The sequence below is a fragment of the Acartia tonsa genome, chromosome 4 (genome assembly GCF_053477335.1).
Source record: "Acartia tonsa isolate MP-2025a chromosome 4, ASM5347733v1, whole genome shotgun sequence".
Taxonomy (NCBI): domain Eukaryota; kingdom Metazoa; phylum Arthropoda; class Copepoda; order Calanoida; family Acartiidae; genus Acartia; species Acartia tonsa.
This window is the reverse complement of record NC_137263.1, coordinates 31,729,174-31,743,589: the sequence shown is the minus strand read 5'-3', so window position 1 is coordinate 31,743,589 and position 14,416 is coordinate 31,729,174. Positions and strand designations below refer to the sequence as shown.

Below are 14,416 nucleotides of genomic sequence, written 5' to 3'. Positions count from 1 at the left end.
ATGAAGATTTCAGGTATATTGAGATGGGAACTGATTTTGTTGATTTTATGCAAGTTACTGTTGATGAAATGATTGGTGGATCTTGTACAAAACTGGTAATTAATCATACACCAGAACCAACTGATAAACCACCACCTTAAGGTATTTGATAACTTTGTAATTATCAAAGTTTAAGCTCTTGCTGAAAGTGTTGCAAATGATTAAATTGATTTAATGAAAAAACCAAATGAACACTTTAAACTTCATGTGTTGAACCATTATATTATTGTGTAAAATCTATCTTTAGATTCAGCAAAGCATTTCTTTTAAAGCTGCTGCAACTCAAACTTTGCTGCATCCAAGATCGTTTAATTATCTTTTCATAAAGCATTTAAAGATCATTTAATCTTTATTAATGAAATTTTTTATGTCAAATGAGATTTTAGCTGATTAAATTTATCCTTTGTTACTCTCTGTATTTTGAATTGTACATTATATTACTTTATTTGTATTATATATTCTTAATTATAAGTAATATAAACATCTCTGATTTTTGTATTCAAGTCACTTGACTTTTTTTATTGCTTATCTTGAAAACATTTTGATAATTTATTGAAAATATTTTGAATTTTTTGAAGATCCATGAGAATCAATTTCTTCAAAATAAGATTGGATGTATCTTACAAAGTTTGGTCATTCTCCTTGTATCCTTAGTATATTATGTTTTCTTATTTGTATTGTACAGAAGATTGGTCTAACAAATTTTTAATGGCCTTTAGCCTAAATACTAACAAATTTTTAAAGGTCTTTAGCCTAAACACTAACAAATATGTTTATGGCCTTTAGCCTGAACACTAACAAGGTGAAGGGTAAGCCAATCTTTTAGTGGTCTTTAGCCGCATATATTGATATTGTATCTATTCAATGCCTTTAGTGTTGATATTTTGTATTTTATATGTTCAATGTATTACAGAATTGAGATGTACCAACATTTGTAGATACAGGTTTGTTACTGGTCATTAGATTGATTCACAAGAGCATGATAATTTGTCTTTATCTCTGATTATTCTGTTTTAAATATTGTTTTGGTATAAGTACCATCAATATCTATGTTTCTAGTATTTGTATTTATACTTACATTATCTTATTTAAGAGATTTCTGATACCAAATTTCACTTTTAATTTATCTAATTTTTGAGAAATGTTTGCAAAATTTTAATTTTTACAAAAATGATTTTTATTTTGTTTACATTTATTCTTCATTGTTTTGATCACATTGAGATTTTAAGCAATGATCTGATGCTTGCGTTGATAGTTTATCTGATCATTTGATTTTAAAACTATTCTTCAATATCTTTATCATTGAGATTCAAACTAAGAGTTTTGAGTTATTCTCTAAAGAATTAGTTCTTATTTCTGATGTTAAATAATTCATTTAAGATGCTTATATGCAATATTGATTAAAATGTTTGAAACTCTAAATAATTGTCTTATACATAGTTAATATATTGAAAACAAATTGAGTTTGAGAAGACAAATCAAAGTGATACTGTTTAGTCTTGGCCATAATTCAATACTCCAGGAATTATCTATTTATATAAGCTAAACATGTTCAATTTTTCTCATCTGCTGTTGCCCAGTGTTTTGTAGATTTCAGGATATTCATGAGTAAAATTGAACATTTAATCAACTATTCCAAACTCTTTATTTAATTGCAAAAACGTTGCATTTTAGTTTTGATTTCATAATAGTTTTTACAAAAAAAAAGTACTTTATTTTTACAAATATTTCATATCGTCATCAAAGGGGAAAATATGAAATTATTGTTTTAAAATTTATTTTTAGCTTAAAATATGCAGATTTTATAGTAAAATTACGTTGCAAATTATGTTAAATTTTATAAAATAAATAGATAATATTGCTGTACATTTTTTGTTTACATTCCAAACCGGTTTCTATATCTTCAAACTCCTATAAAAGCACAGGTAGTTAGAGGTAAAATTGTAGTCTGATATGTAAAGTCCTCAAGGTAACAAGTAATTAGAGGCAATCAGCTATCACATTCTACTTTGGTTAGGTAAGTCCTTTTAGTTATAAGGCATGGAACCCAAATTAGTTTGAAATATTATTTATGATTAATGTTCATTTACCCCAGGACATTTGATTGAAATCCAAAAGCTTTACTAGTTTTTATTGTACTACTTTAGATTATTCTTTACTTTAAGCTTATTTCTTTATCTTAATAAGCATTTTCTCAACCATTACATTGATTCTTTTATATGTATTTTGGTTGAGTATATCAAAAGTAGTATTTGATATACTCAATCTTTTGCTACTAATTCTAGATATTTAGGTACAATTTTGTAGTTGCTGATTTTAGCTACAGCTTACTTTGAGTTAGGATATCTAGATGATACATTCACACCTATTTCTCACCTGGAAGGACTCATTTTAGGGTAAGAATAGTTTTGTTATTTGTGTATTATTTTAATTGTTGTTACAAGTATAGGTTTAAATCAAGTTCATTAGTATTTAGCCAAGTTAAGTAACAAAATTAAATCTTGCAAATAATCTTTATTTCTTAGTTTTGAATGTTTAATTTCAGTCATTTAAAATTGTTTAAGTGAATCTATTTATTATCTGTTATTGTTTATCATATTTATTAGCATTTCTTTTGCCTTTAGCGAATTAAGTGTTAATAAATCTGTCTAAACTGACCAAGCTATATTTGCTTGATTCACTTCACTAAGTAATTATAATTAATATAATTAATATTTCAGAAAAACTGTGTCTGACTGTTAAACCTAATGTTTCTACCTAGTGATTTATATAATTTCTAAATGTTTAATATGTTTTGTAAAACTTTAATATTGTAAATAAATTAGTTGAATTAATCTTGTAGTTATTTGATGCAAATATTAATACGTGGTTTATTTCAATTTAATCTTTAAGCTCTTTTTCAAAAAACCCCAAAACAATAACCTTACCTAAGTAATAAATAATAAAAGCCTCCCCCCCCCCCTCCCACTAACTTTCAATTAATTTAAATTGGAAGGTAAAGGGGTTTCTGTACTCAACAAGGCACCTATTGCCAAAAAATGTCTCAGACATCAGGACTAAAACATTTTAAAACTAAAACTTTTCATAAACTAATCTTTAAAAAATTAAATTAAGTATTGTATTGGCTTAAAAACCGATGTATCTTAGAAACCCCAATGTTAGTTAATATAAATAAATTTTAATTTAGAGTTTTGCGGTACATACTGAGATCCAGATCTGCAAGAGTTATTGTTTGCTTCTGCTTTATAGGTAAGCACATTTTTATTTCATAACAAGAAAAAGAATAAGGAATAACAAGATTAGATTAAATTAAAACCTACCTATGCCCTTTAAAAATAAAAAAATAAGTTTTCTTTCGTGTAGACATTGAACATCTAGAAATCAATTTTGAAACACTCTAAGTAAGCACAAAAAAAAATAAAAAATGGCCAAAATACGCAAAATATCTCTAAAATAGATTTTAATTTGAATTCGAGGAAAAGGTAAAAACTATATGCCTTTTTGAAAAAGCTTTATATAGAAGAAAGATACAATAATGTAATGACGTGTGGAAATTTGGGGGGTTCAGAACGAGTAGGCTAAGCTAACCCAACCAAAAAGAAGGGATAAAAATCAATAGTGCATAACATTACTGCCCAGATAAAGACCTAAAAACATAAATTATAATCATTTTAAACTCTTTGTTAAGGTCAAAAATGCAATAATTGTTAAATTTTATAATTTCCAGGTTACATGATTGTATCTATCTACGGAATCATGAACATCCAGGTGTACTTTGACAAGACCAAGTTGATAAACTATGATTCCACAATGACAGATTTTGTTCGCCTGGAGGACAGACTGTTCAGGGACAAGGCATTCACTATCAGGTAAAAACAATAAGATATCAAAAACGGACAAACATAGTAATGGACAAAGTGATTTATAACGTAAATACAAAACCATAATCCACATGGAAATCCCATTTTTCACAAGGCAGAATATACAGACAGACATGGACTGGCGTTTAGCCTATAAAAATAGCTTTGCATCCCAGATTTTTATAAAGATTCTTGTATTCAAATAGTTTTTACAAATTTTAGTGTGATCGTTGAAGGAGAGATGAACTACACCGACCCGAACACCAGGCGCCGCTTACAGAACTTGCTGCACGACCTCGAGGCCCTGCCCAAAATCAGCGATCACCTAACCAAATCGTGGCTTCAACACTTTGAGACAGTCGCCTCGGCCAAGGAAATATTTCTAAACGAGAGCCATTCGTATGCCAGCGAAACAGAGTTTGTTCGCGATGTGTACGAGTACTACAAAGACAGGGACACTTCGTTTTCGTTGGACGTTGCCTTCAACGAAAATAACACACGGATCGTGGCGAGTAGGTTTCTGGTTCAGGGAGAAAAAATTAGGTCAACCTCCGACGAAGAAAAGTTGGTGCTTGATATCAGGCGTGTTTGCAAACAACACACAGATGGTTCATTTGGGGTAAGTTTATTTGCGGTTTCCCACAATCTGCCTAGTCGAGCATCGAAAAACCTCCCTTTTATTTTTGAAAAATTTAAAATAAGGGGGAGGGGGTACATTATGGTGTGTTTGTATTATACCTTAGGCTAGGTTAGGTTATATTGGGTAGAGGGTAAGGTTAAGCCTCCCGTAGGCATTGTCAATCTAACTTAATATTAAACATTATTCATTGGAATTTTTTCTTTAAAGATAAAATTTTTACTTTGTATTATAATACTGAATTTATTTATTTCAGGTGACTGCATTTAACAGCTACTTTATTTACACTGACCAATACCTGACAGTGTTCAGCCAGACCCTCCAATGTGTCGCCAGCACTGGCATCATTGTTGTCGCCATCTCTTTACTGCTCCTGCCCGACCTTCTGGCCGCTGTTGCCACGGTAATCAGCATCATCAGCACTTTGATTGGAACCATTGGAATAATGTCAGTCTGGGGCATTGCACTGGATGGTATTACACTGATTAATTTGGTTATGTGTATTGGCTTCAGTGTGGATTTCAGCGCTCATTTCGCGTATCATTACATTGATATTAAGAAAAGCAGCAAGGACAGTGATGTTGTTGATAGAAGTCTTGTTTCGGTTTTCAAGCCTATTTCCCAAGCAGCTGCATCCACTATATTAGGCTTACTGGGCCTTGTGCTCGCACCCAGCCCTGGCTTTATTATCTTCTTCAAGATTATCTTTATTGTTATTGTTCTTGGAGTTATTCATGCGCTGATACTTCTTCCTTTCCTCCTACAGTTCCTGGTGGATTCACGTTCACGACTCAAGCGTTCTGACTCACCTGATCCGGCTGTTCTTCTCAGTGTCAAGAAGATCTCGGAGGAGGTCGTGCTCAAGGCCAAGATTGATGAAAAAGGAGCTTTTGATAACCACGCATTTGATCACTCAAAATTGTAATATTGGCGAGTTTAAATGTGCTCAAAGAGACAATAGATGAAAAATATTTTTTTCTTTTTAAAAAAGATATCCTTTATTGTATTTAAATCATAGCTTATTTGCTAAAGCAATTTCAAAAACTCAGAATAACATATTTGAAATTTATTTATGCATTACAAGTGCCATTTTTTTTATCAACTAATTATGTTAAAAAAAAAAATAGTAAAATTGACAATGCATTTTTCTTAAATCTCACTTTTCAATATATAGAATACTTATATAATATCATTTATATTAGGTATTCTTTTAGAATTGTATATTTAAAACATTTTTAAAAATCACATTGGAAAATAAGGAATTAAAACTGTATTTTTTGTTTTCTTTTCCTTCTGGCAGCTACAAAATTATTAAGCATATCATATTTATTATTTTTGTAACATATAATATTCATTGCCAACTTTAAAAGGCTTCATATTTAAAATTTTGTGTCAGTAACCATGTTAATTGTCATCTGTATACTATATGTCTTCCATTATGTAATCTTATTTCTGATTTATGTATAACATTGGGCTATTCATGCATTTTTATATTATGTAAGAAATAAACTACAAAAAATTGTTTATTATTGATTTTTTTTTATCTAGTTGCACATCCCTTTATAATGTCTTAAATCTTAAACGAATTGCACATAAAATTTGGTGATGCGGCTGCTACTCTATAATATACAAATTACAGAAGTCTATAGGGATAAGCCAGTGGTTGATAAATTGATGCATCACATCCTCAATCATGATACTCATAATTACTTCTTCTGTAGCTTACAATTAGTGGTTGAAAAGTTTAGAAACTTAACTTTAACTAACCAATCAAAATTCAACAAAACCTTTGAAACAATGGGAATTTTCACCCACCTAGTGCTTTTCGCCACTTGCCTACACCCTTCTTTGGTCCCTTAGTAAACTTCCCTGAAAATTGTGTGATGGTCGGTTAATTGGGCAATTTCTCTCGGTAGGGTACAGTTGTACACAGGGGTAGCTATTCTAACAATCAATTCTACAAAAAATCATGAAACCTTTTAAAGTAAGGTGGAAGTATATTTTTTTATGTTATTGAAGTGGGGTGGGTAAAAAGGGGAGGAAAAGGGGAAGGGGGTTGTGGGGAAATTTTCCTTTAGAATTGTTTGTCAGAATCACATTACCTTTCCTATGGGTTGTATCCTTTTCCAATACAGTGATAAATCTTCCAGGGGCTACGAAGCTGCAACTTTAAATTTTTAAGAAATCCATAACGTTCCAGCAATTAGTGAGATCTTTCACCACAGACGAGCATACCATTACTTGAAGTCAAGGACTTGCTACCCCTCTCCCCTAGTACCAAGTGACTGTATATTTGAAGCTGAAGGAGTGAAGTGGTAGAAAAATAGCATATATAAATTTCAAGATTTGAATTGAAAAATGGAAAAAGCTTATATCATCACGGGACCTAGGTGAAGCTTCCCTGGAAGGGAGAACTTATACGATTCATTGGTTAGCGATATCCTAACTGACTTACAATTAAATCTTTCTACTGAGGACAGTCATATATTTGGTTAAAGCACTTAAAAAGCTCCACTCCAAATGCATGTAGAATATACGTGGATATTATGAAAGAGGAAAAATGCTAACATAGGTCAGTTCGTTCATCCAATAGGAGGGGAGAGGTTGGAAGGGAGAGAATCATTATAGTTTAGCATGCTGCGAGTTTCACTTTATTTGTGAACATAAAAATTTGGCGTAATATTATATGTAATATTTATATGTGAAGCAAAATTAAGAAAAATCTCCCTAAAAATAGATAAAAAATCATTAAATCATTTATTTTTATTCCAAACACAATACACATTGATAAGAAATATGAAGAAAAAAAGAAGGAAATATTATTTAAAAACCCACACCAGGTAGAAAAGGAAAAGAGAGGGAAGGGGGGGAGTAAGTGAGTGGAAGAAGATGGGTAAAAATAAGATCAGCTGTTTGTGTGTCTGCTCGTACGTCAGTCTGTCAGTCTGTCTGGCTTTCTCCAAGGAAGGATATTTATTTCTGCTGTTCACTACACACATACACTGTGACTCTAAAACACTTGTAAGATTTTCATTAATAATTGTAACTTGACGTATAAATGATTTTTGAAATTACAGTTACAAATACATATTTTCATTATTTTAGGATTCTATTTAAGAAAAAGTCATTTAAATTTTATGTTTTTATTTAAAATGGATCATTAATTTTCATATTAAAGTTAAAACATATGGCAATTTATTTCATATGCAAATTCGACTTAATATATATTTATTTAGAACATGTTAATTATATTTAAAAATTTACCTAAATTACTCTTTTGTGCTCTTAAACTGAATGTTGTATATGCGCGCAGAACTGTTACTTATCCCGTCCGGCGCACTTAAATGCGCGAAAAGGTTATTTTTCAAGATTTATAATTGTATTGTACATTTTTAGAGTTTAGCTAATTCAGATTAATTGTGTGTTGGCATTATTAAGCCGGTTATAACTATAGTTATACATGTACGTTCAGCCGTTTTGCCGTACAAGCCTTTAAATTTATTTGTTAGCTTTTAGGAAATGTATCACAATATTAATTATCATCATACAAAATTTAAGTACTACCTAGTTAAAAGTATTAATATAGAATTTTAAATTTCAGAAAATTAGAAATGCCTTGAAAATGATGGAAGAATGTATAGAGGAAACGGGGGCTGTAGGGGATAAAGAGCCGGCCACACAAACCAATAATGCCTCTGAAAATGAAGTAGTTATCAATAGTGAAACATTACCTGAAAATAAAGATATAACATCAGAGAATGACAACGTCAAGGAAAATGAAGATGAGCAAACCACTGCCAATGAGTCTAGTAGTGATCAAGTGGAGTCTAAAGACGAGGAAAATAAAATGACAGCCATTATTTTAGGTGAAAGTGAGGAAATTACAAACGTGGATGAAAATATTAATAATAATAATAATAACGAAGCTAGTGGTGGGCTAAGTGTTTCGGATCTTGAAAGACAAAATGTGGAACTTTTAGACAGGAAAAATATAAATTGTACCTACTTACCCAGTTTGTTTTAATCGTCATATATGGTCACCTATTCAAAACGTTATGGTAACTTTTTTCTCTCAAAATTACATTGACTACCTAATGAGATCTATTCCTATACTCATTTTCTCGCTTTCCTTACGAGATGAATGTGATTTATTTTTTGAAAAAAAAACTCATAATTTTCTCTATGCAATTAATGATACCTAGACTGCCAATTTTTAGGACTATGCACATTTTTTTTGGCTAAACTAATTTATACTTTGTTAACTACAGTATTGAAGAGCAGAAGCGAGTTATAGAGTTGCTACGACTAGAGCTTACCAGAAAAGAGGAGAATATTGTTAGCACCGAGGCTAAGCTCCAAGAAACTAAGGACAATGCTACTAAAGAGCTCACAAAAGTCCAGGAGGAAGGGTCCAGAAAGTTTGCTGAACTTAGGAAAGCTTTTGAACATGCCAACAAAGAAAAAGAGAGTGCTGTTATTAAATATGCCATGGGAGAAAAAGATATTATCATAGCACGCAAGGGCAAGGAGGTGGCTGAAAAGAAACTACTAGAAGCTAACAAGGATAAGGAAGGTCTGAATTATAAAATTAAAACTTTAAGCACTGAACGTGTAAGACTGCAAGGACTCTGTGATGTCCGTGGTCAGGAGACATTAGCTGCCAAGAGAGAGGGAGAGAAGTGGAGAGAGGAGTGTAGGATGACTGAAACAAAGCTCAACAACATGACTGCCAAGATGAATGCTGAAATAGAGTCTCATAAGGAAACAAAGGAGAGCTTGGATAGAACACTAGCTCAGTTAGCCGAGGTGCAGGGAAGTGTGGGGGGTGTAAAGGCTGAATATCTGGATCTTATCAATAAACAGAAAGAAAAGGTAATACCTACCTATTTAGTTAAAATTCGGTATTAATATTTTAACTAACTACCTATTCAATGTACTTTGGTATTTTCAGCAGGGGTAGGAGGAGAACTGGCAATACTAATGTTGATTTTAACTTCATACGAAAACAACCGTCGCCTGAAATTGACAATATAATGTAAATAGCTTAAGTTTAGGTAATGCAGATAGGTCTTCAGTATTTAAGTCGCTTCTATGTTGAAAATGCCCAAATCCTTTATTTAAAGAAGGGAAGCAAAAAATCTAAATTTAAAAAAAATAGTTTAAAAATGGAATAATGCACGAACGAAGGCAACTTGTTAAACATATTTTCATTAAAAAATGAATCAGTATATTCAAACGATATTCAAAAACCTAGTATACATACCTACAAAACAATAGTTTTAGATATTTGTTTACTTTAATCATTCGCTCTCTTTCGAACATCTCGGGTTATTAGTTTGTATTTCTTTAAAAAAGCTTTGGTACACAATTAATTATATTATTTTTCTTTTTTTAAGGAGAAAGAAATAAAGAGAGTCGAGAAGGAGCAAGAGGTTAAGCTTATGATTGATAGCGTTGCTGCTGAAGAGTTGGAAAACCTTAGAAAAAAATACAGGTCAATTGTAGAGGAGAACAATCAGTTATCCGTCAAAGTACAGTCCGGTGAAAAGGAACGGTTGTCCCTGCAGTCCGGCCTGTCGGAATCCAAAGAAATGGTCCAGAAACAGAAAGCTGAAATCCTAGATATGTACTCCAAGTGTGCTGAACTAGAATCGGTGAAAATGCAACTGGATAAAGAGGTAGAAAAATGTACAACAAAAGACAATGAAATAACAAGGTTGAGAAGTGAGGCTAAAGAAATGCAAGCTGATATGACTTCTTGTAGAGCAAAGGAGGCCGACCTCCTAGATTTTACTCAAAAATTAACAGATAAAAATGTTACCCTGCAATCCGAGTACTCCAGTCTTGAAAGTAAGGCAAAAACATTAGAAGACGAACATTCCAGGTTAGTAAAATCATTGGCCGAGTCACAACGACGAACAACTGAGCTAGAGACGAGGCTGAGTCTTGAAGTTGGAGAGTTGACATCACAGAAACAATCTTTGGAAGCTGAGCTGAACAACAGAGTTCAGGAATTTGGCAGCGCAAACCAACAAAGCGTTGATGCCAAGAACGAGGTTGAAGTTTTGCGGCGGCAGCATGCAGCTCGTGTGAGAGAGCTTACAAAAGAGCTAAATGCACTCAAACGTCGGCTGGAGGAGGCGCGCGGTGAATCAGGATCGCCTGTTGGACTCAGCGCCAGCTCAAGAACAAGCAGTAATACCTCCCTAAACAGACCTGATTACCATCATGACCCACATTCATCGCCTCACCTGCTGAAGCCGTTAAGCAGTCCACGGCTGGCAGGTCCTCTATCCCCTAGTCAGGTGTCACTTAACTCCAATTCAGATCATGATGTTCATGATCTAAACAGCATGCCTGATACACAGGTCATGATAGAAAAAATTGTCAAATTGCAAAAGTCGTGCGCGAAGCGCCAAGAAAAGGTTGACTTTCTGGAAGAACATGTAGAGCAGCTTTTAAACGAGGTGAAAAAGAAAAACAAGATAATTCAGCACTATGCCATGAATTTGCAGCCAGGAGCTCTCATCTCTGAGGAGAGTGATATTCACAAGGGAGTTATCACACAGCAGGGAGGTATCATGTCCAGCATCTACGGATCCAAGGTGAAGGATTCAGGTATGACTCTGGAGCTCTCACTGGAAATGAACAAGAAGCTGCAGGCTGTCTTGGAGGACACTTTGCTTAAGAATATATTTCTTAAGGACAATATAAACACACTTGGGATGGAGATACAAAAGATAAAAAGTGTTCATAAAGTTGATGAAAGCTGAAAAAAAATTCTTCCATAACAAAATGTGAAATAGATATTTTAACATTGTATGTTAAAAAATTACAAGTACCTTAAGTGCAATCAATTAGATTTTAAAGACTTTTTTGTTTAACAAATATGTTTGCCAATACCTCTGGCAGCTAAACTTATGATTCATAAAGAACTAGGTAATTTGTTTTAAGTTTAACATTTGTCGTTTTTTATGCGCTGATTTTACAAATAAAATTTTTTCGTTCTTGATTCTCCTTTTAGTAAAGAACTTATAAAAACCAGAAAATGGATTATTAAAAAAGCCACTTTATTTCAATGTGATATTTCCTATTCATTATTTGTGATTTATGCATTTGTTATGTTATACCTATACAGAAAATTATTTTAAAGTATTAAGAAACCCATTAAATCTGATTGAATATAAACTAAATATGAAGATCTGATTGTAGTCATGATAATAGGTTGCATTTTAAATATTAAAATAATAGGTACACAAATTTTAAATGTATTCTAAATAAAAATATGACTATCTAAATTGTATTTTATTGCAGATATCACAATCTAATCATAAAAAATTAGATTGTTGAAAAAAAGTTTGGCTGGTGGGGTGCTAAATTGTAAACGGATGGACATCAAGGATTCTAAACAACAACAATATAAAGCAGATAACCCAGACAATGGTCAAATAGTTGAGAATAATCTTGAGGATCCTGATGATGAAGTTCCCAACTGGCTGTATGAAGAGGATGATCCTCGAAATTATTTTATGCCCGTGAATGAGCTGAAGTACACTGATGAACTAACTGTACGAAGAGTGTACAGCCTTGCTAGACTTCTGTCAAGTCTCTTGGAGAAGATTGGATTGTTTTACTGGACCACTGGTGGAACAACCCTGGGAATTGTTCGTCACGGAGGATTAATTCCCTGGGATGATGATCTGGATGTTTGTATACTGGAACAGGTACTATCGTGTATATTTCAAGATAATTCTTTTTAAATATTTCACCTTTATCTTATTGATACCTAAGGAAATCAGGTAGGTAGCAGTGTTCCCCATCTGAAAATGAAGTATTGGAACAAAGCTTTAAACAACTATATCCGCCCTTTCATCCATTTCGGTGTAGTGAAGATTTTAACTTGCTTCGCTAGCTATGGATCTTTCATCTCTTAACTTATAGGATCTTTGAATACTTGGTATATTTTTCTTATTTAAGGTTTTCAATATTTCATTTATTTTTGCAAAATGGCTTTTTTTTAATAAACTTATTTTTTAATCTTGACTAACTTAGTTTGTTTCCTAACTTATCAAATAACCTCCTAGCTGTTGTCATGACACCTTTTATTTTTTTATATTTTGCTTTTTAACCTTGTTTTGGTTAATTTTTTAATACATATTATATACCTAGGTAGTTAAAAATATTTTTTTTTAATGTAGAAGCTTTAAGAGAACACTGACAATGACAATAGTTTACTTAAACAGCCAGGGGAGTCAAATCTAAACTTTGATTTTTAGTTTGTGTGGCGTGAGTTTCTGTAGATGGATTGTTTAAACTTGGAATCCATCAACCTTCCTCAAACAATTAGGAAGGTCTAGTGTGGTTCTATATATTAACTTTAATTTTACATAAGTGTAGGCCATCTTGTAAAGACGATTTTTTTTTGTTTATTTCTGCTTTTTTGTTAACCTTTTTCTTACAGATAATATTTAGAAATACAAAATCAATAGTTTCATAAAGAGAATTTAATCGAAATTAGGTATTATATATTAATAATGGTAGGTATTTACCTTCTGTTAGGCTTTAGAAACTAAAAGTGTTTTACACTGGATATATTAAATGCAACCTTATTTTTTTACCACCGAGTTTTCATACTCATGCAGTATCTACTTGTGTAATAATCTTATCAAGATTATAATACAAGAGCAAAAAATAAAAGATTCTACCTATTGACCATTAAAACTTAGGAAATTTTTTATATAAAAGCATTGATATATAGCTACCTTCCTAGTATGCATTAATTCTTCATAAAGAGATGCTAAAGATTATTTTCTATAAAAAAAACCTAACAAATCACCATGCTATTGCTAAATAACTACCTTAAACTTAAAGTTTATTTCTTGGAACTATTCCTATTATTCCATGCATTGAACTTTGCATTATTTTTAGGACGTACAGAAATTTTTGAGTGCATCGAATGTTTTTGAAGAAGCAGGTCTTCATGTGCAGAAGTCTCAAGAATACGCCTTTAAGATATTTCATCTGACTGATTCAGAGCCTGTCCATAATATTCAGTACTCACATAGGTACATACATTTTATTTATTTCATTTAAATACAAACAAATATATTTCTCTATCTTTCTGTTGAGCATAATTATCTCAATAATTTTTTTTATGGAATATACCTAGGTTTTTAAAATTAAAATTGGAATTCATGCAATTTTACTTTGATATTTTCTGACGGTCAAAAATATTAGAGATTTGCGCATACCTAAACCCTTATTATATGGGCAATGTCTAAAAAAAACTGATCTTTTGTTTTAAAGTTTCATATTTTTCTCACCTTAAATTCGTGCCTTAAATTGTGTAGAACACAAATAAAGAGTTTATTTCCGTGTTTATTACCACGTAGTTTTCCACATTTTTTGTTGTTTTTTAATGTGCAAAAATTTCATACTCTTGCATATTATTATTCATGTTTCATCTGTTTTGTCCGCTAAGATTTCGATAGCCGTTTTCTAATCCTATTAAATATTTTCTTATTTTCTTTTAGATTTCCTTTTTGCGATGTATTTGTGATGTCAAAGCAGAAAGGAGGTCTCTACGGCTTGTGTGATAAGACTGGCAGGAACGCCTGGCCCAACGAGGTGTACAGCCAGGCTCAGCTGGACGGAGTAGTCTCCAGGAAGTTTGGCAACACTCACCTCAAGTGTCCAGGCTCGCCAGAAATCTACCTAGCCAACACGTACGGTGAACTGTGGGATCGTAGGGGTGCAACACATTTCTTTAATCATTCCAGTGCTGGTCTTCTTAGAAGTGTTCAATTTGATATGGAACAAGATATGTTTCTACCTGCCCTGCCATTTGAGTGATATGAAATAATAAGAAAAAATATAAATA

General features: G+C 32.2%; 3 protein-coding genes and 1 long non-coding RNA gene across 5 annotated transcripts in view; all 4 read left to right on the top strand.

Annotated features, from left to right (window-relative positions):
* The window catches only part of LOC145316800 (patched domain-containing protein 3-like), a 28,438-nt gene extending 22,378 nt beyond the window's left edge, over positions 1–6,060 (top strand). For both annotated transcript variants that reach the window (XM_080157541.1, XM_080157542.1), the window contains exons 14-17: positions 3,227–3,288; positions 3,767–3,908; positions 4,122–4,518; positions 4,793–6,060. In XM_080157541.1, coding sequence (XP_080013667.1) covers positions 3,227–3,288; positions 3,767–3,908; positions 4,122–4,518; positions 4,793–5,461 — 1,270 coding nt within the window. In that variant the 3' untranslated portion in view covers positions 5,462–6,060. The remainder of the gene's footprint in view (positions 1–3,226; positions 3,289–3,766; positions 3,909–4,121; positions 4,519–4,792) is intronic.
* On the top strand, positions 1,983–2,435 carry LOC145316801 (uncharacterized). Its single transcript, XR_013878701.1, has 2 exons — positions 1,983–2,056; positions 2,333–2,435. It is a non-coding gene; the product is annotated as an uncharacterized LOC145316801 (long non-coding RNA).
* A 2,631-nt stretch (positions 6,061–8,691) lies between the features above and the next one.
* On the top strand, positions 8,692–11,851 carry Golgin104 (coiled-coil domain-containing protein 186). Its single transcript, XM_080157538.1, has 2 exons — positions 8,692–9,408; positions 9,933–11,851. The coding sequence occupies exons 1-2, from the start codon at positions 9,025–9,027 to the stop codon at positions 11,307–11,309; spliced, it is 1,761 nt and encodes a 586-aa protein (XP_080013664.1). The 5' UTR covers positions 8,692–9,024; the 3' UTR covers positions 11,310–11,851.
* Positions 11,852–11,924: 73 nt separating this feature from the next.
* Positions 11,925–14,388, top strand: LOC145316799 (uncharacterized protein RT0683-like). The gene is made up of 3 exons (XM_080157540.1): positions 11,925–12,260; positions 13,465–13,601; positions 14,070–14,388. The coding sequence occupies exons 1-3, from the start codon at positions 11,925–11,927 to the stop codon at positions 14,386–14,388; spliced, it is 792 nt and encodes a 263-aa protein (XP_080013666.1).
* The last annotated feature ends 28 nt before the right edge of the window (positions 14,389–14,416 follow it).